At 38.1% G+C, this 25,028-nt stretch overlaps 1 protein-coding gene across 2 annotated transcripts in view; it reads left to right on the top strand.

Moving 5' to 3' along the window:
• MAP3K15 (mitogen-activated protein kinase kinase kinase 15) overlaps window positions 1-25,028 on the top strand; it is an 81,273-nt gene that overhangs the window by 54,732 nt on the left and 1,513 nt on the right. For both annotated transcript variants that reach the window (XM_050974661.1, XM_030234362.2), the window contains 16 exons: window positions 110-159; window positions 3,119-3,214; window positions 4,631-4,718; window positions 8,331-8,464; window positions 9,088-9,215; window positions 10,954-11,084; window positions 11,382-11,487; window positions 13,884-14,041; window positions 17,209-17,392; window positions 19,026-19,203; window positions 19,876-20,050; window positions 21,726-21,911; window positions 22,294-22,399; window positions 23,567-23,777; window positions 24,620-24,732; window positions 24,877-24,980. In XM_050974661.1, the coding sequence (XP_050830618.1) occupies window positions 110-159; window positions 3,119-3,214; window positions 4,631-4,718; window positions 8,331-8,464; window positions 9,088-9,215; window positions 10,954-11,084; window positions 11,382-11,487; window positions 13,884-14,041; window positions 17,209-17,392; window positions 19,026-19,203; window positions 19,876-20,050; window positions 21,726-21,911; window positions 22,294-22,399; window positions 23,567-23,777; window positions 24,620-24,732; window positions 24,877-24,980 (2,148 nt within the window). The remainder of the gene's footprint in view (window positions 1-109; window positions 160-3,118; window positions 3,215-4,630; window positions 4,719-8,330; window positions 8,465-9,087; window positions 9,216-10,953; window positions 11,085-11,381; window positions 11,488-13,883; window positions 14,042-17,208; window positions 17,393-19,025; window positions 19,204-19,875; window positions 20,051-21,725; window positions 21,912-22,293; window positions 22,400-23,566; window positions 23,778-24,619; window positions 24,733-24,876; window positions 24,981-25,028) is intronic.

Here is a 25,028-nt window from a genome sequence, read left to right as displayed (position 1 = left end):
AAAGAGAGAGACATGTTGGAAAGCCTTTCTTTTGCTTACCATGCTGTGACTTTGTTTTCGATATTAAGTCATTAAACTGTGATTCATTTTATCCCTTTGTTCTTTACAGAAACAGATTCATGAATGGAATTTTACAGCTTCTTCCATTAGGGGAATAAGGTTTGTATATCAGTAAACATTTCAGTGTCTTTTTGTGTTTGTTTTATATTTCCCATAAGTGCAAAATCTGGATTTTACCTTAAATCTCTCTCTTTCAATGACCTGTTATAAAAGCTTGTTCTGTCCAGCTTGGCTTGGAACATCAGAGAAGAGTTTGCCTTTCCATGCTCTGTCAGAGCTGTACATTTCTCATAGGAGCACTCAGATCTGAGAGGGTTATTGGGTATCTGTGTTCTCTGGGAGACTTTTTTGTTTTCCATTGTGTAACTGATTTTTGTAACAGTTTTTTTTTCTAAATGTTTCACTGAAGTTATTGCCATCTCTGCATTTAAAAACATGGAGGGCAGAAGGGAAGAAGAACCCTTAGTGCTTCTTGCTTGCACATAAGTGAAAGAAGACTTTGTTTTTCTTTAAGTAAATGAAACCATAGTATCTGTTTTCTGTATGGAATTCAGAAATGCTTCTGATATGGCTTTATTTAAATACTTGCTAGCTAAAACTTGAATTATTAGAGAACTAACAAATGAGGCATAAATGTCGTTTTTGCTAAGGACAGAAAATAATTCTTAAGCTGTAAGTAGACTACTAGTAGAGTTTATCAAGGACTAACCTTTAAATAGTTAAGACAGTTCCATTTTGTGATGCTTAGATCAATGAAAACGCTAGGCACAAGTAAATGGGTCAAAATATTAGTACCAAAAAAGATCAGAATATTATATAGAAAGAAGAGGATTGTTCTGAGAACTGAAAGGAGAGAAAGTATTCACGTTTGGTGTTAATAACTGCAAAATCCATGACTACATTTAGAAAGTAGATTATGTATGTTAAGTTGGGCTGCTTTGCTGCCAGTAGGGTGAAGGACAGAACACTAGGAGAGGAAAAAAATTAAACTTACCTCTTCTCTGAATTATGCAGACTGCAGCTAAGAACCAGAGGAACTGGTAGTTCAGGGAACAGTTTAGGGAACATCAGGTGGGCTTTTGCCTTCTCTCTGAGCTCCTGAGTGTCTACACTGGTGGTTCTGGCCTTTCTAGGGACATAAATGGCTGTTGTTTGGGGCCACTTTTGTGGCTGCATAAGCTTAAGTGCATGACAAACCTTCTGATTCAAGAGCAAGAAGAAATTCAGAGACTTAATGGGTTCTGTAGTTCTGAAAGGAGAGGGCTTCTAGGCTTTGGTCTTGACTAAGAGTGCCTAAAGTTTTAGGTCTCAGGTTTGCCTTCCCCGAACTTGCGTAATTTGCCTAAGCAAGTAAGCTCAGTGAAGTATTTCTCTGACTAATATGAGGGGTGGTTAAAAACCTGAAACTGTGGGTTTGAACATAAATTCTATCTAACTTCAGTCTTTTCTTCTAAAAAAAAGAGCAGACTTTGGTTTAAATTTTACATGGTATTTTATTCTGTTACTCCAATGCAATGTGAATTACTGAAGTCTGTGGAACTGATTGAGAGTAATTCACCATAAAGTTTCTGTACCACATTAATTACCTTCACTCAATAAAATGCACAGAAATTAATCTTTGAGAAAGATAATTTTAATCAAAAGGAAGCAAGCAATTAATTTCATTTGCTTTGATTTTTAATCATTACTGAATGATTAAAAATCACTGTATTACAAAGCTCAAAGAAGCAATCTTTTTTAAATTTATTGGAGTTAGAGGTTTGCTTTGTATGTGACAACTTTAAATTACTATCCTTTTGAAATTGCTTTCCTTTAAAAAAAATTGTAGTCTCAGTTAAATATATTCTGTCAAAATTCTTAAACTGTGTTTATACTAGCCAGTTCATCTTATATGCCCCATACATGACCACGTTAAAATGTAGTACTGTTACTTAGGTAATGTCTTGACTGTCCTATATTTGCTCCTGGAAGAATCACCTTGCTTTGTCTGATGTGTGCTTGTCTGACTTTTTAGACTGGAAATTGCTGTACTAAGTGAAACTAAAGAATAGCATAGTTATTATTTTCACATATTTCTAGAAAAGTTTCCAGGCAAAATTTGGATTTTTTTGAACATTTTTGAGGTAGCCCTTAATAGTGCTTCAACAGGCAACATCAATTGGTCATGCAACATGAGGTAACTTTGCTTAAGTGTGCTGTCACGTATTTTAAGTGACTGACTCAGCAGAAGATATGCAGAATAGAAGAGTTTGAGCAGATCAGGCAAGAATCTAAGAAATTTTGTTAACTTAAGGCACAAAAATACCTTAAGAAGTCTAACAACTTGGGATTATGTAGCAAAATACTTCAGTGCAAATGGTTGGCATAAGAGGTTAATTCTTAGATTTATTTTCATATTGATACTGTGTTTTGTGGCATTTCACTTTTTGCTTCAGTGCATTTATATGGGATATATATGACACAGCACGATATGCAATAAATAATCTTTTTCAGAATTATTACTGCAATTCAGAGTAAATATTGGTCATCCCAAAACTTGGTTGTCAGTTTAAGGCCATAAAAAGTATAGCCTGAGAAGGATCTGTTATACTATTGCTATTTCCCAGGTCAGTTTTTTTTTTTTTTGTAGAAGCAATGGAATTATAAAAACCTTAAGTACTTTTCAGTCTTTAAGGAAAGGTTTTCTGGATAGCTAAAGTAGTGTCACAGCAATTCACTTTCCATTGAGGTGGCATCAAGTACTAAGGAGTCTGTTGGAATTGGGTAAAAGCAGAAGTGGAGGTGAACAACAAACCAACCTCACTACATGTCAGTATTGTACCAAAGTAAGCAGCAGCTTATTTATCACAATGGAAATAGGATCATAGAATATGTAAATAAGCTAAAAACTTCTAGTTATAAGGAAAATATATATAATTACATACTGCTTCTCTCAGGTGATTCACTGTGAAAACTATATTTCTTAAGTGTTCATAATTAAAAAGAAACCCCTCCTCATTGCCCTATTTCTTACAATAGTTATATCCAAAATAACATTTTCCTAATGTGAATTTTACAGCATTTCCAAGTTTGATGAACGGTGTTGTTTTCTTTATGTCCATGATAACTATGATGACTTTCAAATCTACTTTTCTACAGAAAACCAATGTAGTAGGTGAGTTCAGTTTGTGTGGGTGTTGCATGCCTCATCTATATCCTAAATAAAATTGATTTCATAAAGATTGAAAACCAATATTTTTGCTTGAGAAACAGATTATTTATTTCTTCACTTATTTTTTCTTGATGAAGAAGGAATATAAACTCGATGATGCTTAAGGTGATTAGAGCACCCATTATACTTCCTGTGTAATTCTGGTTAGTTTATCTTCAAATCATTATGTCTGAAGAAGCCTTAACCAGTTTAATCTAAATTACAGCTAATATCTTATTTTTTTAATCTTGGCCATGTCATGTAAGGTGCTACATTGTTTCATGTTCCCTTTTGTGTCTTTCAGTTTGATTTAAATGAGTGTATCTCAGTGTAACAAGAAATTCTAACTTACATAGTGTCAGAGATCCATGTTACTGGAGTTAAATGTTTTCTGATGATCTGTTGTCTCTAAAAAGTAAGCAGGCTAACTGAATTTTAGGCCTAAATCTTTACAGACTAAATTCTGCCTTATGACTGATAGTTGCAAATACACCTTCTGAATGATGTAGGAGGGAGTTGTTAATACACTTAGGTTTTGGAGCATAATGGTATATTCACTATTTCTTGCAATAATTACTACTTATGTATTACATGGAATAAACTCAGGTTAAAGAAAATTAGTAGCTTTGCAGAGTGCATTGCATAAAAGGTAGGAAACACTAAAATTAATGTTACCTCCTCAGCCTTAATTTGGCAGTGCAATTTGTGTGTCATGAAACATGGCCACGTTTTTCCTGCCATATTCAGTGTGCTGCAGGAGTCAGTTCAAGAGATGTCTCTGTTATTTAATGAAAGAGACGTGAGAGATGAAATTATTAATATTTTTAAAATGTTTAAGTAATTGTTAACAATTTCTTACAGAATTTGAAGAAAAATGAGTGGCTCAGGCAGGGAACTACAGGAAAAAATGTTCTTGTACTTAAGTATCTCCACCCCAGAGAACTAGAAATTAGTTAAAACTCTCTTTCTAGCTACATTACTACTTTTATAATTTTAGCTTTCTGAATGCCTGACAAAAAGCTACAACATCTGATTTTCTGAAATACTGAGTAATCACACTTGCAGCCACACATGTACTGAAAAAGTATTTGAGTTGAATTTACCAAGATTTTACTATGCAATTGCAATAACAAGTAACTATTAGGTTCTGCTACAGCAAACATAATAATTTTATAAATAGTATAGGCTTTTCAGTTGTGTTTGATGTTCTTCATCATTTAAAATGGGATAAATATGGAGAAAGTCAGTAATAAAAACAAGCTGTGAACATACTAGTCAGTTTATTAGCTTGAAAGCAATGCCAAGCTTGCAAGAATCAGTTTAATCTGCTTCCAAAAGAGTATTCTTCTTTGATCTTGTGCTTTGTATTTCTTTTTTTAGATTCTGTGGTTTAGTGAAAGAAATTTTGTCTGATGCAGTTGGTAGTACTTTGGAACTAGAAGGAGAAATAGATGGAGACACATTAGAGGTATGTCAAGGATAAAAGATCTGAGAACTCTGAAAGTTGTTCTCAGTCTTCCCTGCACTTTCATATTGGTAAAATAGAAAGATAAACAGCATTTAAACTCCTTAATTGTATATGCAATTTAAATTCTTTCAAAATTATTTGTACATGAGATTTGCATTCATTTGAAAAGACACATTTTTAATGAAGTGGGTCTGTTACTACTGTAAACTGCATAAATCCTTAATGAAATGTGTTACTGTGTTTGTATTCTCTTGTAAACAGTTTATAGATAAGAATCAACTGTCACTTGCTGGCTCAAGTGGATAAAAAAGATAAAATATTAAATAAATGCTAAGAGAAAGCCATTACAAAGGTAGTTTAGTTTTTCTACCTGGTACTTGATACCATTACTACTACAGGTAATTTGATTTGACAGGCTTCTGTCCCAGAGATATTGCAGGTATTTAGGATCAGATTAATACACTGTACTTTTTTCTTATCACTGTAACATCCAGGTTAGGAATCCAGTAGCTGTAGGCTTTCTTTCTGGTTAGTACAGAGAGGAAAAAAAGAGAAGCAACCAACTTGTAAAGAGTTATTCACATTTCATGTGGCCTCAGGCTGGGAGAGGTGAATCCATGTCTTCATAAGAGAAAGTGTCTCATAGCAGATGTCCACATTAAATACATAAACCTGTAGTTATTATTCTTCTTTTTATTTGTTTTGAAATCTGAAAAGCCACCATAGAAGGTAGGCTGTAAGTTTTATTTGTGGACAAGCAAATTTAATCGGTCAATTAATGAGCATGAAAACCCTCCTGTGGCTTGTTTGAGCTGGGCATCTTTCTGATTGTGTCTCATTCCAGCAATTCTCTTAGGCCGACCATTCAGGGCAGCTGTTCATGGTAGTGAGCTTTTGTAGGACTTGAGGCTTCAGGGGATGAAAAAGAAAATATAGAACTCTCTGCTGTACTGCTGAATGTAGTTTCATAAAGTGGGAAAGATGAGTTTTTGCACTGGGGTTTGTTTGGCCACAGAATTCTTTCCTCATGCGGAAAGGACAAACACGCACATCTGCTAAGCCCAGTTTAATACAGCCATCTGTGGTCTTGACAGAGCTTGAGGGCTCTGCCTTGGTACAGACAGGGTATTAACTATAGCTGCAGATCTTTATATTACATAATTATGCATGCAGCTAATAGCAGGGCTATCTCCACACAGCACAGTCTGTTCAGCTGTGTCACAGTCAGAGGATGTGAGCTCATTGTGGCTTGAGCCTTTTAAAAACTAAACTGAAAAAATCACTTGTCAATGCATAGCAGGAAGCAATCCTGCATGAATGAATGACTCATGGAGATGTGACTACAGAAATTAATTTTAAATCTTTGAGCTATATCATTCTACCTATCTTGAAGTTTTCACTGCTATCACCTTGTACTTACTGTCTTAGCTTGTGACAATGAAACAGAAATCAGGATTTCTGAAGGGGAGAAATAATTAGTTTAGTGTATAAATGAAGAAAGACAATGCCTTTCTGCAGCTTAAGATCTTACATTTAAGTGACAATGAGAAAAAAGCGACTTTATGTGGTCTTGATGGGTTCCACTAATACAGAGAAAACAATTCTTACTGCTAATAAAACAGTTGTTTGTATTTGGGGAAGAGGAAGAAATGACCTTCTGCAAAGTCTGGGGCAAGAAAATCTGATTTCAGTCAGAATCCTTAAAAGCATGTTGTCACTAGGGGTTGTGTATTTTATGTATATAGTTCAGTCTATTTTACAGCTAGCAAGTATTTTGAAGGAGTGTGAATGCTGCAGTTCCTTCAGCCTCGGGGTATTTGCTTCCATATATTGTTAAGAAGAAGTTCCTATTACTTTAAGAATACCTGCTGTACCCCAGTTTGATTATCTACAGAACACTCTGCCTTACAGAAGGTCAGATATGAACACTTGTTTACTTGTACCTACTGGTTGGATTTCACAGCCAGTGGATCACTTATTCAGATGTTTGGCAACAGCAGTGGTTTATTCAATATTTGTAGCTGTTGGGACAAGAAGAGGCAAATGTAAAGTGACATCAAGTATATTCAAGTCTATTAAACTGTCTACTAACTAGCATTGAACTCTAAATACCAACAATTTTCATGTATCCTAGGACCCAGACTGGAGAACATAGATTTCTCCACGGTAATTAAAGGGTTGGCTTAGGACCAGTGTATTGCAGATGGGGTTGCTGTCAATCCTAAATTCTGCAATGTGACTGCTGTCTTTTTTTTTGCACAGTTTTATGTCATATGATAGCTGTGAAAGCTGGATGTGCTCCTACCAAAGAACCTGGCAAGTTTTGCATATGGCGTTTGGGTCAGTTATGCCTATCGTGTAACGAGATTATGTTGTGAACTGTGAAGTGCTGAAATGCGGTAAATGGAGCTGTGCTAAAGCTGTGCTTGCTCCAGTTTAGTTCCACTGAGCAGAATATGCTGTTAGGATAAGTGACAGACGGCTTTCCTTTAGCACATTCCATACAGCAGCATGGAACTTGCCATTTTTGTTGAGGTGAAGAGGGGGAGTGGGGATACTGCGGCAGCAGAGCTGCAGTGTGAACTGGGAAGGCACATCAAAGAAATTCTCCAAGGCTGCCTTCTTGTCACAGAGTTACATTGGACAATGCAGAAAAAGTAGTCATTGACAGAAAAGTCAGTAGTTATGGCCCTTGTAAAAAGTTTTGTTGTTTTTTTTAATAGAGAAATCACATGAGGCCACAGAGAATACCCTGCAGTTTTCCTATATGGGATATCCTCTTGGATGTGGGAAGATAGGAGGGGAGAGCTGTGTACTCCTGACAATATTTGAAACTATGAAATTGTCTAGTTCCTTTCATCCTTCATAAGTTCCCTGATTTGAATCATGGATATGCTGTTCAACCCAACTTCCATAAGAAATTTGGTTTTATATAGTGTCTGGGGTACGCTTTCATCAAGCATCATTCGCTCCTTTAGAGTAGGAGAGTTCTGTCACAAGGTCACTATATGAGGTGGTGTAAATTAGTGTAACTTTACTGAAGTCAGTGAACCAGCATTGAGTTATTCAGATGGAAATACGACCCAGCAAGTTTCAGCAGCAGTAGAAACCACCATTATTTTAAAAAATAATTTGTCGACAAGATGAACATTTTTTCTGCCCTTTGGAAAAATCTCATGGTGAGAGGGGATGTTCTGGGATGACTATATGGTCCAGTTACTTTTATCTATTCATTAAACCACAGGTTTCAGAATTTTAGGTTATGTTCCATATATTTAATGTTCTGAAGGCTCTGTCAGCAGTTCTTAGAGACAATACATGAACGGGTCCTTTTGACAGCAATTTTTCATTGGATTTGGTTTATTGGTATGTTCCCTGTTTGGATGATTACATCTTTCTCAAAGCTGGTTAAGGAAGATTGTATTACAAAGCAAGTAAGATGGAAATTCTACAAGTTGTGTAAAGCACAAGGCTGGTGGATAACCTGCTGTCCTACAGCTGCACTGCAGCAACACCTTTGTGCTGTGCTAAACTGGCAGTAAGGCTCTCAGTAATGTCAAGTGTTAGTGATAACAATTTCTGTGCTGCTTTGTTTATCTTTTCTGCTTGCAGTATGAATATGATTATGATGAGAATGGTGAAAGGGTAGTTCTAGGGAAAGGTACTTATGGAATAGTTTATGCTGGAAGAGACCTTAGCAACCAGGTCCGAATAGCCATCAAAGAAATACCTGAGAAAGACAGCAGGTAAGACCTAGTTCATTGTTATATACACACTGTGAACAAAAATGCAGTTCTTTTTTGAAAATTTGGCTCTTCTTAGCATGTGTTTCTGTGTGGTTAGTTTATAAATTGCCAGTATACCTAAATTCAATTACTATTTCCTCCTACTATCCAAAAGTACCTTTTTGAGAATAAAGACTTTGTATTTTTTGGGAAAGTATATGATACATATCATAAATAGGACAGTTTAATAATTAGTATTTGTATCTTACATTCCAGGAGACATTGGGTTTAGGTTGCAGTTGCATGTCATTTGTATTCTTTTTGAGGAGGGTGAAAAGCATGAGAGGAGCTCTGGAATCAAAGACAGGGCTATGTATTGATACAGAAAACACTCATATAAATTCTTGGAGGGCATGTTTCTCCAGCAGAGTTCCTCTGAGATCTGTCTCTGTACTTTTTTGGAATAGGCAGTGAATGACACTACATTTTAAGGTTGTGGACAAGATGTTTGCTGAGAATTGGAGTGGTATCCCTAAGATCCATTCCGTTGTCAAACTAGCATTTTAGCATAGCCTAGAATCTTTTCCTGCATGATGAAATAATCTTTGGTTCTTTTTTTTTTTTTCTTTTTTTTTTTTTAATAGGTATTCTCAACCTCTTCATGAAGAGATAGCACTGCACAAATATTTAAAGCATCGGAACATTGTCCAGTATCTTGGATCTGTTTCAGAAAATGGGTACATTAAGATTTTTATGGAGCAGGTGCCAGGAGGTTTGTATCATGCTGAGTTTGGTCTGCCAAAGGAAAAGCATTTGGGACTCCAAACTGATTGAAAGCAATAGATAAGCACTTAATGTGTTTGTGCACTCTGTATGGCTTTTATGTTGGGATGTTAACTGTATAAGTCCTTTTTCTCATAGAAAGAGTAAATTTGAAGAATATAGGTCCCTGTACCCTCTCCCCTTTCTATAATAATTCTAAACCTAGAGAGAAGTCATTAAAAGTATATGGTTTCAAATACTCATGTGTTAAAAAATAGTGGAGTTAGAGCTGTACAGACCATTGAGCTCAAGTGTCTGAATGATGACTGGAGCTTTCAGTGTAAGTTTGTCTTTGAGCAGTAGCACTGATAGAACAATTAAGTACTGTTATCTAACTGCTGTGTACAAAGGACTGCTATTCCCTAAGTTATATATTCTCCTATCTCTAGATTGGAGATTAAAGTGAAATGTGTTCCTTGCTCATAATTTCCAGTTTCACTCTTCTAGCCTTCTCTGCTGGAGGAAGAGGATGTAAAATCTCTTTGTAACCTCTCTGCCTTGTTTCCATCTCCATTTTGCTATTTACTCTTCAGAGTCAAGGATGTGTCAGAATTAGTGTTAGATTTTGCATTATTTTAATTTGCAAAGAAAAACAGAAGTAAGAAAAATGGGAGGAAAGGTTCAGGTTTTCTAAGAAAATTCCAGACAAAGTGTAATTAAATGCATCCAGGGCATTTAGGGATGTAGGGAAATTATTTAACTTTTGAATCTTTGTGACCTTCTCACCTGACAGCTGAGACACTGTGACCTGCATGACTCATGCAGATGTGATGAAATTATACCAACACTTCCACTTGTTTTCCCACACTTGTTCACAGTGTCAGCTGGTGTTGTTTCCTGTTCATATATGCACAATAAAGTTTGCCGTGATTAGTTGCTAATGGCAAGATATTACTGAACCAATTTTGATATTTTAAACTCTGTAGCTAGTCTTAAAAAGGAACCAGCTGTTCAGATTATGAGATTCTTTGAGAAAACTTTACTTTAGAAAGCTGTCAGTTCCTTTAGCTGAATTTTTCTGGCCTTAAGTAGACCTACTGTACTTAGTTTATTTTGTGCTGAATAAGTAAAACTGTTTTTTATTTTGCCCCATGATTTAAATATTTGTGTTCTTTAAAGATTAGTTTTATTAGAATTGGGGATGTGTAGATGGCCCGTCTCCTACTCTGAACATCCATTCAAGGGTTTTTTTCAGGAGCTTTCTTTCCTGTCTCTGAATATTGCCAGAAGTTGATGCCATATTTGTAAAGAGAAGGCTCTTTCTGATGTAGATTCTATCCTCCCTGCCTCAAGAAAATCAGCTTGTCTTTGTCCATACCAGTGGTTCATGAAGTACAATGTACAACATGGTAGAGTGTTTCCTAAGGTCCTTGTTTCATTATGGGCTACATGGCTGCTAGTTGTAGTCTCAGCAGTTGTTATAGTGAAGTGAGAGGGAAGGATCCAGCTCTGTCATAGCATTTATTCTTCTTGTGGGAGTAGAACCTGACCTGGCAAATAAGAAATAATCAGTCCAGAGTAGCAGCAAATTATTTGCTGTGGGTGATCTAGCAAGAATTTGCCTTAATCATAGGTACTGCATTTCTTTATGTTAGGATGTTGAGCAAAGGCTTTATCCAGACTTACATGTTTCATGTTAATTTGGGGAATTTGCTATCTTGATACACTTTCTTATTTAACTCCTGTAGGCAGCCTCTCAGCTCTCTTAAGATCCAAGTGGGGCCCAATGAAAGAACCTACAATTAAATTTTACACCAAGCAGATTCTGGAAGGCCTCAAGTATCTCCATGAGAACCAAATTGTACACAGAGATATAAAGGTAACTTTTCCTTTTGTGTGTCTTCTTTGATTTGCTTTTTATCTTCAGTTAGTTTTACTTTAATCTGAAGTAGGATTTTTACTAGGATTTCATGGAAGCTGAAAACAAAAGGAAGGCATAAACCACCTCCTTCTACTGGTGCTCCTGGAATATTGCTTTGTAGAAAGGTGTATTATAAAGATAAGTGCAAACTTGAAGGAGTATTGAGATTGAGAATCTGTATTTTTCTGTCTCCCCCTCCCTGTTTGCTGCCTCCCTCTCTCCTTCCCCTCCTTCCCTCTCCTGTCCAAACCACAGGGGGACAATGTTCTGGTGAACACCTACAGTGGCGTGGTTAAGATATCAGATTTTGGAACTTCCAAACGGCTGGCAGGAATCAATCCATGCACTGAAACCTTTACAGGTAAGATTAATCTAGCAGGGTGTATAAGGGTTTACGTGACAGGTTTAGCTTTTGAGCCAGGAAGCTCTTTGGCTTAGTGATGAAAACAGTATTGGGTCTCTGCAGGGCAGAGTAAATGGGAGTGTGATCACCATAAACATAGGCTTGATAGCTTTCTTGACTTTTTTTTTTTTTAATTTAACTCTCCTACATTTTACTTTTTGGGGGTAAAAGTTTTTTTTCAAAGTGTTCCTTAAGTAGCAATTGATTGTTGCAATTAGATCTGGAAACATTTGAATTTAGCAACTTTTTCATTTAACAATCTTGATATTAGGAACTTACCCTTGCACACTTTCTAGATGTATGTTTAAAAGTGCAGAAAACCAAACTCAAAATTATGAACACTTTCAGTTTTGATGTATTAATTATAAAACCCAACCAACTGGAAAAATCAGTAAAAAGAACAGTTCACAGGAAAACTTTAGGCTGATGTGGTACAGAATAGCTTTTAATACAACAAGGTTTTAGACTTGTAGTATTCAGGGAAAGCAAAAATTGCTGAGCAAAAGGGGAAACTCCACATTAAAAAATGATTATGTGGTCACACAGTTTCTGTGATCAGTGGATGTGGGTAACATGGTGGTTTTACTTGTTATATGGCTTTATACAAAGGCTGATATCACAGGCCTCTTACTTGCCTGCAGTTTAAGTAAATGGTACACAGACAAAGCCATTAGTCATGGATGGCTTCTGAGTGGAAGACAAAAGATAACAAACTTCACTTAAGTGAAAATCAAGACTTCTCATTACCTCTCTGGTGGCATGTCTGCAGCTCCTCCAGCTTTCTTACAAAAGAAGCCATGCAAATAAAATTAAAGTTCTGAAGTAACTTACCTTTCTCAGTTATTTTTACTCATTATCTCATCATTACTCTTTATCATTCTCTTTGCCTGTATTTTACATTCTGCTCAGTGACTTCTTTAGCAATTGATTGTCAGTAGGGATGATATATGGAGAAATGATATCTTAAGAAAAGTCATACTGTAATAAAAGGAGGTAACTCTTTCCTTGTGCCCTTCCTCTTTCTTCTCTTGCAAATTTTCAGCCCTGTTTGTGCCTTTGAGATGTAGTTTGCCATGTGAATAAATACTTAAAGTTATCATTTTCGATTTAAATCAGTAAGCAAGTAGCTATACGCCAGAGGACCATAAAAGGTCTCAAGAAATTTGGTTTTGTTCTGTAATGCAGTACATAAATCCTAGATCTCAGCTATTATGTAATACATTCACATGGTTTGAAGAACAGGACTTCTGATGGTTTAAACATTACATTCTTCCATTCAAGAGACAGAGCCTGAGGGCAAAGCTGTGGCTTGAACTTTCATTCTGCAGCAGTCACATTCAATGAGCATATGATACCCTTTTATCTTCACCATATGTCCATTACTTGATAGTTCACAGCTTTATGGCAATATAATTTTATTGTATTCTGAAGAAGAAAAATAATTTAATTTAAAGATGTCATAACAGAGCTGATAGAAATTCAGGTGGAGAAAGAACTGTAGTATTCAAAACACTCTGAGGTTTCTGCTGGTGGTGGTGTAGACTCTTCCTGTAAAGACCTCATTAGCTGTGTTAGTGAATGGTTCAATAACAGGGATACCAAATTGATCATCTTCTATTTAATTTTTTGCTGTGTTGTTCTTTATCAGTATTATTACTAGTACTACACTCAGGTTTTCTATAGGCAGGGTCTTATTTTGTCAATCTGCATAACTTTAGAAATTCTAACTAGTTGGTTTGTTGGGTTGAATTTTTGTTTGTTAATTTTTTTGTTTGGTTGGTTTTTGGTGGTTTTTTTTTTGTTGTTTTTTTTTTTTTGCTAACCTTGGATGTCAGAAATCCCAAGCACATCCAAGGCATCCTGGAATTCTAGACAAACTATGATGAGTTGCCTTACTTATTGCCCTGTATTTGCAAAACTAGCTTTTTTTCAAACTAACTGTTTGAAATTCCTTGTCGCTAGTGTTCTCATTAATGGGGTAAAATATGAAAACTTATTCTCATGAAGACTATCTGTCACTTCTCAGATTTTGCTATCTTGTACATGCATAATCTTTAAAAGTTCGTGTCTGCAAAAATTGGATATAATTTTATTTTCTGGGGAAGCTATTGGATTATGTGGTGTATAGACTTTCAGCATTTGAAACCTTGTGTTAAAAAGAAGGGCCAAAAAGATGGTTTTAAAAAAAGATGCTATAACATAAGTTTTTGTCTAGTTTTCAGTGCTGATATGGGAGATAAGGTATTTGGCTATACAGGTTGCATTTCACAATTTTTGGCTTGCTGAGTGTTGTGTTAATCTTCCTTACTAAGAATGAAGAATGTACACTTGGCTGCTCTTTTTTTCCTGACCAGGAACCTTGCAGTACATGGCTCCAGAAATCATCGATAAAGGACCACGAGGATATGGTGCTCCTGCTGACATCTGGTCCCTGGGCTGTACCATTATTGAGATGGCAACAGGCAAACCTCCGTTTCATGAACTAGGGGAGCCTCAAGCTGCAATGTTTAAAGTAAACACAGCTTTTTTGCTTTAGAGTTGATGAATTGTCGATTATAGCTCAATTTCATAATATTAATTGGCAGTAACATTGTCTTACATGGGTTGTTTTGCACAAAGCCATAGTTTGACCTGTGTTTTTAACTCTTGCTCAGAGATCCTCCCCTTCTCTAAGCTGTATTGCTCTAGGGGGTGATCAGTTATTTTTGTGCTGGAAATAGGTCATGACTCAGAGCAGCAATCTGAAAAATGAGTGAAGGCTTATGAAAACTAATATCCCCTGTGTTACTTTTTTCATCTCCTGCTCTTGGTTTATGATTTCCTTCTTGTAATCAGTCTCCCCAGTAATGACAAGTTATTTTTGCTCCTTTAAGTAATTTTTGTAAGCTTCCTTCCCAAAGGAAAATGTTTTAGAGGCCCAGGCTCTGCAACAGGGATGCAGGAGATGTGGTGGAAAAGGGCAGGTGGAAAAGGGCAGGGGAATAGCTCTCCAGGATTTCCAGCATGTATTAAAGGAGTAAAATACTCTGTATTTTGCATTCCAAGTCCTTCAGGTCATAGCTACCTCCTCAGTAAGCTGTTGTCTCTATTACATTGTTTCTCTTAGTGTATCCATTTTAAAAGCAAAAAATTAACACTAGAGAATCCTTCAGATAATTTTGATAATAATTTTTTTTTTAAGTTACTTGTTCTATCTCTGTAACTAACAGGAGTGTAACAACTATGATGTTTCAAATAAGTAGACTGAAAATTTTTGGTTCTTCCACTGGCTTGCAGTAGACCTTTAGTAAAGCACTTAAGTTTTCAGTTATGCTTGAGAATTCTCATTCCTATAGGGGGGAAAATATCCCATCCATAACTCAGCAAACTGTTTTAAATTACCAATGTAATTTTTTCATATATCTTGTTGAAAGCCACTATGTGAGCTTAGTATCATCATTAATGCAACCGTGGTGGCAAAATCAAGTCTTTATCAATAGGTACAGAAATCTGGGCTGCAATTCAGCATGGCATGTAATGTCATATGTCATACTAGGCCTGTGAGTTGTCCCATGAACCACTGTTAAAAGGCAAAAATGGGATGATTATGGGTTTTGATACACTTATTTCAGTGGTATAATAGGTCACCTTGGTGCTGTCAACTTGTGGCATACCTCAAAAGAAGCTGCCTGGGTGAACATGGTGTGGCTCACTATAGCTCTCCTGAGGGAGCCATGGAAAGAGACTATTTTCCACATCACTGTAAATGTCAGATACAATTCTGTTGGAAGATGCCTTTTAACCTTATGTACCTGGCATGTAGTTGTGACTGTTCAGTGAGTTACACATCTTATTTTTCAGAACAGTTTATTGAAAGTTTTTAGCATTCTTATTGCAGACTGTGTTAATGTACTACAGGCAGGCATTTGGTTTTGTTTCCTGTTTCGTGGCTCTACTGGGACCTGTTTGAAATTGTGTCTTGCTAGGCACCATAGGTTACAAACCATGTTTTCTTTTTCTGTGTTATGAAAGTAAGCAAGCTGGAAACTGGATTTGAAACAGGCTGGCTAGGCAAACGTGTAAAAAGAAGTCTGGAAAACTTGGAATATTGAACTTTTGAGGTCCCCACCTCCACACATGAATGCTCTGTTGTGCTTAGGGCAGGTGAGGAGAGGGAAGGTTTAAGTCTCCCTGTGAAGTCACTTTAGAAATTGCAAATGACCAAAGAGTTGGGCAAAGTAGAGAAAAGGGACTAGTAAACCAAGAACTGGATAGGTCCTGGCAGGGTGTGCATTGCATAGTATTTATTCTGTGAGACGGAATGTGTGCATCTCTGTCTGTGGGAAAAGAATGCAAACAAATGGCATTCAGTGGAGACCAAGTACACTAGTGCTGCCATAGAATTTGCAGGTGATTGTGACAAAACTTAGTCCCCTTGAGCAGCAGAGATTAAGATGGGATCAGAGACATGCTTTCAGACTTCTTGGCCCTGGTTTAAAATTTTCCTAGGTTTTTTCTTAGTGCGTAAGAGTGAAACCTGGCGCCAGAGTACTGCCAGTTTGTGACACTGAGTCTTGAATGTGCTCAGGTCATGATTTGGAAGGCCTTAAAGCCCTCTAAGCATTCTATTACTGCACTGTCATTCAAACAGAAGCAGGACTGCTCAGCATTTTTTCCTTCAGCTTGTATTCAAGCTGAACCAGTACTGTGAGCACTTAACAGTGCCACAGAGTGTTAATGCAGCTCTGTAATGAGATTATTTGAAAGCAGATGGCACTTAACTGCTGGGCTGCTGTCTCCCTTGTGGACACTACCTTGTGCTTGTTCTGCAGGATGTGTTTTGTGTAAAGATGCTGAGACTACAAACCTTAATCTCTCCAGACATGTGCACAAAGGTTATAACAGCTCTGGCTTCCAAACAGTTCTGCCAGATTGATATTAGAGAATAAGAAGCAACGAGCAGCTGGAAAAATCACTGGAGAGCAATCTGTAGAAGCACATTTTTCATTACTTAAAGACAGAGTTTTAAAATAGACTCTTTTAAGTAATGACTTAAAATAAGAGTCATTACTTAAAGAATGGTTTAACAAGGGTCTTGTTAAACCTCTGGACATCATGTGATTTTTAATTAAATGACATTGAAAGACTTGGAAAGACATCTGGCCCGAGAGGGGGGATGGTAACAAGGTCTGGCAAGGTCAGTGTGTATTTATGCAAGGAAATTTGTCAGTGGCAGGAGCAGAAAAGGTGTAGGCCCAGGCTGTTGGTGCTAGAGGAGGAAATTATTGCTGTTCTTGGGCTTGAATATGCTGGAGGAGTCAGCAATTGAGAGACACAGCTCTGAGCAGGGGTGATGGGAAACCTGTGCAATAGGTGGAGGGGCTTGTGGCTGGTCAGAGAAGGAGTATTTGAAGCACTTGGTGCTGTAATGCCCAGATAACAAGATTGCCTGCAAGGAGATGATTATATACTATTTTACATAAATGTCAAGCTATTATCCATAGCTTGACATTTATGTAAAATCACATGGATATTTACATTACAACCTTGTTGTCACTTCACTGCTTTATATGGGACCTGGATCACTCCTTTTCTACAAGAGTCAGGAGATGTGTGAGCAACTGTGTTATAAGAACTTTGGCCCATGATGTCCTTGAAGTTGTTTCATAAAAATAATTAGTATTTGTGTTTTACTTGCAGGTTGGGATGTTTAAGATTCATCCTGAAATTCCAGAATCAGTGTCTGCTGAAACAAAGGCCTTCATTTTGCTCTGTTTTGAACCTGATCCTTGTAAACGTGTTACAGCATCTGATTTGCTCAGAGATTCTTTCCTGAAGCAAGTGAACAAGGGCAAGAAAAGCAAAATTGCATTCAAGCCTTCAGGTAAGGAATTATCAGCCAAATCCAAGTCAACATCATCATTAAGTGTTATATTAAAGATTGGAATCATTAAGAACTTTCTGTTGCAAAGGACATTTATTGTGCCAGGAAACAGCAGGAACTCAGCTATTAAAAATGTCTGTAATTTTTGATTATACTTATTTAAATTTAATAATTCCCAGAAAATAAAGTGCCTTGCTTATTTTTTATTTTGCTTGCTGAAACCTCCCAAGGTCATTTTTCCTCTCCCCAGAAATAAATGCCTCATTTGTAGTAAATTAAAATTAGAAGAGTGATATTTGACAAAGACTTTCCAGAGCAGTTCTGCATTTTAGATTTGCAATTATATACACTTCAGAGGTCTGAGTTTCACAGAGTTTGACACCTGTGGGTCTGTTAGATGTTTGGGTCAGCTTTTTTAAACTTGATACATAACACTGAAATCTGGCACAAAGGTGCTGAAGTAGCTGTTTAATGGGTTGTTTTGTTTTATCTGCATAGCATGATTCTTCTTCCCTCCCCCCCAGATATATCAGCCACTTGCTCAGTGATAAGGAACCTTAATATAGACCTGCCAAATAAATCATACGAAGGAAATGTCTGTTTCAAAACAGGGAAAGCCATTGGTCTTGCTGCTTCTTTCACCTGTCTGCACACACACACATACACACACTCCCAGTGCAAATTGAAGTTCTTCCTATTTTTCAGCCCTTACTCTTGGGACAGCAGCTGTCAATTTTCTGTCCTACTGAGATGCCTTGCCCCAGGTCTCATGAGGTGACATACATTGTTTCATTTCTGTGACTGTTTAACCTCAGCCATTTGAACGTCAGTCATGTGCCATGGTGTCAGAGCTTTCTGAACAGTTTTCAACTTCTAGCTCTCTTCCTTCCCTCACCTCCTAGAATTTGTAGTGACAAGCATCACAAACTTTTGTCATGTTTTAGCTCCATGTTCACCTTGGGTTGAGAGAACTTCTCTACCTTTGTTGCTATACAGCTGCAAACTGGCAATCAGGATTACAATAAACTCAACATCTGGGTTGGTTTGTTTTTTTGCTTTGCTTTGTTTTAAATTTTTTCTTACTTTGAAGATGAATTGGAAAGGGAGAAGAGATTTCCTTCAAGCCAGTGCTGAGAGCGAGGGTTCTTGCTAAGGGCAGGGGCACATGTGAGTGAGGCAGATATCTCAGGTATGGAGAGGGCAATTTGGTGCCCATTAAAGGTGAGGAGGGCATGTAGTGGTGTGGTCTCTGCTAAGAGAGATGGCTGTGGTGGAGCAGCAGATGAACTTCTTGGTTCAATTCAGGCTCTTTAAACTGCTCAGATCCATTTGAGCCACTTTGTGGGGCCAGCACCAAGGGGGATTGTGTGTATGTGTGAGAGAGGATAACAAAATAGCATTTCCTGTGAGTACCTGTGCTGTCTTTGGGTTTAGCAGTTAACTTGTTAAAACCTTTTATTGCATGGTCATGCGACTATTTTGAATTGTGTTACTGCTTTTTATCAACAAGGTTACTTCTCCTTCAGCCGTTTTGCAAAATGAGGATTTGATATCAGTGATGATCACAGCTGTTTAAAGCATGTTGCCCTTTTTGGCCTAGTTTTGTCACACATTTTACCATGTCTGTTCCTAGATTATACTCGGAACACATCCCTGCCACTGCCCATCCATGGGGAACAGGCTGGCAGTAGCAGCAGTGAGCATGGCTCTGTCTCACCAGACTCTGATGTACAGCATGAGGTGTTTTTCGAAAGGCCAAAGAGATCCATTTCAGAGATTCACACAAAGCATCCCATTTCTCATTTACTAAGGTAAAATACTTGCTTCTCACTTGACACCCTTGAGGGATTCTGTGGATGTAATTCACACTTTATCTGATGGCAATTTTTTCACATAATGGTTAGGTAAGCATGTGTGTTAATCAGTAAGTTGCATAGACAGATTACCAGTTAATGTAAACATTGTCTATATTTAATAATGAGTAATCATTCCTCTCCTTTAAGGTTTCCATGTACTTTTACACTTTCCTTCCTCCAGTGAGTAAATGTCAGTGGTCTTATTGATTGAGTGGATATGGATTTAGGAGTTAAGTGAGGATTTGACTCTTCCATGTACTCATGACAAAATGGGAAGCAGAAATACAGTTGTTCTTCTCCCAAAGTGCAGAGCAATACTTTCAAATGAGTATGTTACAGTATGGGTCCAGAAAAAATGAGTGGTTTCAGCTTTCCTCCCCAAAGCTGACAATAATGCCAGCTTCTTAGCAGGGGGAAATCGACCATGTGGGTTTTGAGTCAGCAGAGGATCTGAGCCATCTTGTGTCTCACAATTAGCATTTACCAGTCTGATCAATCTGCTGCTGTAGTTTTTGCTGAAATGAGTTTTTAACCCCAGAAGTGTCCTTGCTCCCTTCTGGCAGTCCTGGTGCCTTGCTAATGCTGAGGTCTCTCTTGTGCTTGTGCTGTTCCGGGTGGCTGCCACAGCGTCCCTGATGAGGGCTCAGCCTCAGAGGACAGGAGCGCCTCGCCGTCCGTGGAGGACAAGGATTCCGGGCTGTTCCTGCTGCGCAAGGACAGCGAGCGCCGAGCAATCCTCTATAAAATCCTTAAGGAAGAGCAGGATAAAGTTGCTTCCAATTTGCAGGAGTGTATTGCACAGGTAATTTCACTTCAGCTCACCTTTTCCCATGTCAAAGGGAAAACAATGGGCTAAGTCATATTATTCCTTTTCCGAAAATGAATAAATGAATGTGTTTGGCTTGTTCTTTCTGAGTATCTTTAATCTCTGAGACTTGTAACTATGTGAGCTATTTGCTGTTGTGTGAATAGATAGCAAACACCACCTTTTGGCTGCTAATGGGCTCTTGGGTTTATATGAGGGAGAGGTTTGGGCATTTGATGTGGGATTGTGGAGGGCTGAGATTGGTGGGTTGGGTGGTTTTGATGTCTTTTCTTTTGGCTTTTAAGGACATGGAGCTAAAACACCACATAGTAATAGGCACATTCTGCTTTAAAAGTAGAGACCTGATTAACAATTTTTAAGAAACGTTTGTTAACCAGGTGCCAAGATCACAGTACATGAATCTTAAGAAAGCTAAGGTAGATTTTCTGAAGAGGGGAAGGTTGGGTGGGAAGGTTTAGTTACTGTGTAGAGAAGCTAGAAAAAAATCATAGATTGGTTAATGCACAGCCAAACGTCGCCACACACCTGTAACAGCCTTTTCTTCTTAATGTCTGCTTATGATGAGCCTCTGTGGTGAATCTGGCTTTTGCTCATACCCTTGTCAGTGATTTTTGGACAATCTCCTGCACACTTCTTCATGACACTCTCCCATCATTCATTCTTACTAAAGCTACATTTTTTCACCTGCACTCCCATAAAGGGGAGTGTGCTGACTCTTGTTGTGGTGTCCCCAGCCAGCTGTTGACATTTGTGGCTTGGCTGTCAAGCTCTGCTTCTCTGTGGTCAGCTCTGCACAGCCCAGGCTTTGCTGTTCCCTGTGCTCCCTTCCACAGCAAACTGCACCACAGTGGCTCCTGTAGGGCTCTACAGACCACCAACTCAGGCTGGGGAAGCAATTGGGAAACATCAGTGCTCTGAGCTTAAACTGCAAAACAGCTGATAGCTTTACAAACAATTAGAATTCAGAGTCAGAAATAATCAGGGCTCCCAGCATTTTCCACAATGAAGGATTATTTAGTAGCAGCAAGTCCTGGCTCAGCCTCCAGCTGTTTTGTAGCACTGCTGTAATCATATCTTTTTCATAATTTATGTACTAGTCCCTTTACCTTTTAAATACAGAGGTTGTTCTTACAGACATTTGGATGGCTTTAACTGTGGGAGCTGTGGACTGAAAATCATAAAATAAACACTGGTGAATCACTGTGTCATTTTAGACCTTTTTTTGACTTGGGATAAATGCATATATAAGCATATTTTTTTTCCTAAGGAAATCAAATATCTGCATGATTAGAGAGAAATCCAGATTGAAAAAGCATAGTACCTAAGAAAATTTTGCTGTTTTTACGGAGGAGAGATGCCCTCTGCAGTACATTGTGGGAATGCATAGATAGAATTTGGAACCTCTTCCCTTTGTGACAGCCACAGTAGCAGTAGGTTTACAGGGGTTTTTTGAAAACAGATATTCCTTTTTTTTTTTTTTTTAAGAAAAGATAAAAACTAGAGACTTTGCAGAAACAAAACTTCTTGTGATTCTGTTCATCAATGTGAAATATACAGAAGAACTATGTTACCCTAAGAATATTAATGCTACTAAATAGATATTTAATGACTCTGGGATTCATTTGATATACATTCATTATCTTTTCTCCAGAGCTCTGAAGAACTGCAACTTTCAGTAGACCACATCAAGCAAATTATTGGGATTTTAAGGGACTTCATACACTCTCCTGAGCAGAGAGTTATGGCTTCTACAATATCCAAGTTGAAAATGGATTTGGACTTTGACAGCACTTCCATCAATCAGATTCACCTGGTGCTGTTTGGATTCCAGGATGCAGTGAGTTCCTTTCCTGGTGTAGGGGCAGAGGAATGGTTTAGGTTGGAAGAGACCTTAAAGATCGTCTATTTCCAACCCCCCTTCCGTGGGCAGAGGCACCTTCCACTATATCAGGTTGCTCCTAAACAAAGCTCATGCCAGGGGTTTGCAGCTTCTCCACTGTTCCTACTCTTCTCCCTCCTTGTACTGTAGAAGAGTTTGAATGTCACAATCTGGTTTGAAATGGTTTGAAAGCTGTAGCCTAAAACTGTCAAATCTGTTGTTTAGACTTTGAAAGGTGGAATGCAGTGCTGCATTCAGTTTTTACCTTATTATGACGATTGGAAAATAAGGTTCTTTTTCCTAAGATGTGAGCAAATGGTGTTTGCTGCTACTTTTACAGGTGAACAAAGTGTTAAGAAATCACTTAATAAGACCCCATTGGATGTTTGCAATGGATAACATCATCCGCCGTGCAGTCCAAGCAGCAGTCACTATTCTTATTCCAGGTAAATCAAAGCAGCTGAAAATAATCCTTTCTTTTTTTAAAAAAAGGTGTTCTGCATATCAAAGAGCTGTAGCAAATGGAACAGTTCAGATGTTTACTCTTTCAGCATGCCATTAACTGCACCCCATGTGCCACTCATCAAAAGACATGGGGGTCAGAGTGTTGCAGAGAAAGAAGTGTTGTTCTGGAGGATTAATGCTGTACTCGCAGTACAAAAGCATATAATGAGGAGATAACCAGTGGTTCTGCACACTCAGTGTAGTCCAAACATGACAAAAAAAGGCAAATTAAATTCAGTCCAAGCTGGAGATTTTCTAGCAAGAAAGAAAATTATTCTGTATACATTAATGACATCCAGGATGGTTAGCATTGCACAGGTCTGGATGTGTGTTCTGAAAAATTATTAATGAGCTATTGAGCAGATGTGTAGAAGGGAGTGCATCAATATGAACAAGAGGATGATTCTGGCCATAGATGGACGATAGGGAAAACCATCAGGAAGATAAATGTCTAAGTATTGTCTAGGAATGATTTAAGTTGGAAATATTTAAGTAATTTTGTAACTGTTTAAAATACTGTGCACCTCTTCCACGATAGGAATGTTCTGAGAGACTTAGTAACAGTGAGCCCTTTCAGTCCAAAGTTGCCATGGCCTTTAAACCCAAATTGGCCAAATTTTTAGGACTTTGTACAAGAAAAATCGCGGCTGTTCTTTGGTAATAAGGGTAGCCACCTGCAGCAAGTTCTGAGAAGTGGGGCGAGAAATTCTCCCAGGAGAAGAGGAATGCTTTGTACACTCTTTAGCCCGGGGTATTAGGGAAAATCAAATCATTGATTTTTTTTTTCTCTTACTATTTAGAAAAAATGCAATCTTTCAGGGGTTTCTCCTTAACATATTTTATTGACTGTCTTATTACTCATGATATTTGTGCCCACTTACAGCTATGACCTACAGTTCTACCTTTGCTGGTGCATTGCTCATTCCAGAATCAATGCCAGAGAGCCTGTGCTGCAGCTCACACAAGGCTTCACTACCCCCCTGCTCAGTGTTGCAATAAAGCACATTATTCAAAGTCTTCCCCACCCATAGTAGTGAAGAAAAAACTGCACAACCTCTGAGGACAGAATTACCAAAATAATCTTGTTTCCCCCCCATTCTTTTTACCAGAGCTTCGCACTCACTTTGAGCCAGCATCAGAAGCTGAAGGTGGGGACAAGGACGCTGATGAAATGGAGCAGAGTTTCCAGCCTTCTGAACAAAATGGGGCTGAGGACGCTGCCATCACATCAGGGGTCAGCAGCCTCAGTTCTGAGGTGTCACACAAGGCTCAGCAGCAGCTCAGCCACGAGCTCAGCAGACTTAAACAGGACACCTTAAGGTAAATTTCCTGTGAAGACTCTGGATGTATGTTCAGGCAATCTTTGAAAAGCTCTCAGACTGTGCTTTTTACACTGATGGGTACATACTCACCCACAGTACTGCTCATCTATTGCCTTGCAATAAAGCCTTCTAGGACCTTAGGTGGATTTGGAATACCCTGGCAGTACAGTATGGCAACAGAACATCATTCAAGTACAGCTTTTGTTTCTAATTATCCTATTAATTGCAGAATGTCACATTAGATTTCTACAGTGAAGTAATTAAGTTTGTGTAACTGTGTCAGTTTCCTCCCTACTCCTTGGGTGCCCCCTGACTTGGTGTCAGTGCCTCAGAGCTGTTCCTGCAAGAAAAGGCCAGAGCAGCTCTGTCCAGGCTCACTGGACAGGCTGGCCACTAATTTGCACCAGCAGAGCTCAGCAGAGCCCTGCCCTGTTTCTCATGGGTTACACGTGTAGGTGCTGTCAGCATGTTAACAGCTGAAGTTCCCATTCTTCTTTATGCATGTGATGTAAATCCTTGATCAGAAAGTCCCTGGTAAAACATCAGAGTTACATTGTTCAGTAGTAAATTACAATATAAAGGCAGCAACTCTGCCTAGGGAGGCTGTAAAACAGTAGGAACAGAATTTCTGAGCTATTTACTAAATTCTGCAGGTGAAAGCCTTCAAGTGGCACACCTGAGCCTCAGACAACCAAAATGAAATCTCTAAGCCACTAGAGATGTTACGACAGTTAACCCTCACAAATGCCTCTGTCCTGTTGTACTCATTAAGAATGATATTTTTTTCAGATAGATTTATACTCAGTGTGGTTATGTTTGATCTTTCTTATATTCTACAAGGCTTTTGGAAAATCTCGTTCAGAAGGAGAAAGAGTATCAGACCCTCTTACGACAATCTTTGGAGCAGAAGACTCAGGAATTACAATTGCTTCAATTAAAACTTAAACCCAAAGGTATGAGGAGACACTGCAGTTACACAAAAACTTATGAGATCATGTGTTTGTTGAAAGGATGCAAAACCGTATAGCTTAAGCTTCAGTTACCTGAAAACAACTACTTTTGCCCTAGTTTTGAGGTGTATTAACCTTTGCTTTCAGTTAAAGATTCCCAGAAGTCTGCAGCAACTTTTAGTGAGAATGCAGACCCTGAGCTCATGAACTGGCTGAAACAACAAGGAGCAGACTTGGATACCATTAAGAGGGTAAAAATAAATCACATTTTAAAAACTCCATAATTTCAGTAAAAATTA

This window comes from Serinus canaria, chromosome 1, assembly GCF_022539315.1.
Source record: "Serinus canaria isolate serCan28SL12 chromosome 1, serCan2020, whole genome shotgun sequence".
Classification (NCBI taxonomy): Eukaryota; Metazoa; Chordata; class Aves; order Passeriformes; family Fringillidae; genus Serinus; species Serinus canaria.
This window is presented reverse-complemented; position numbering and strand designations above follow the sequence as displayed.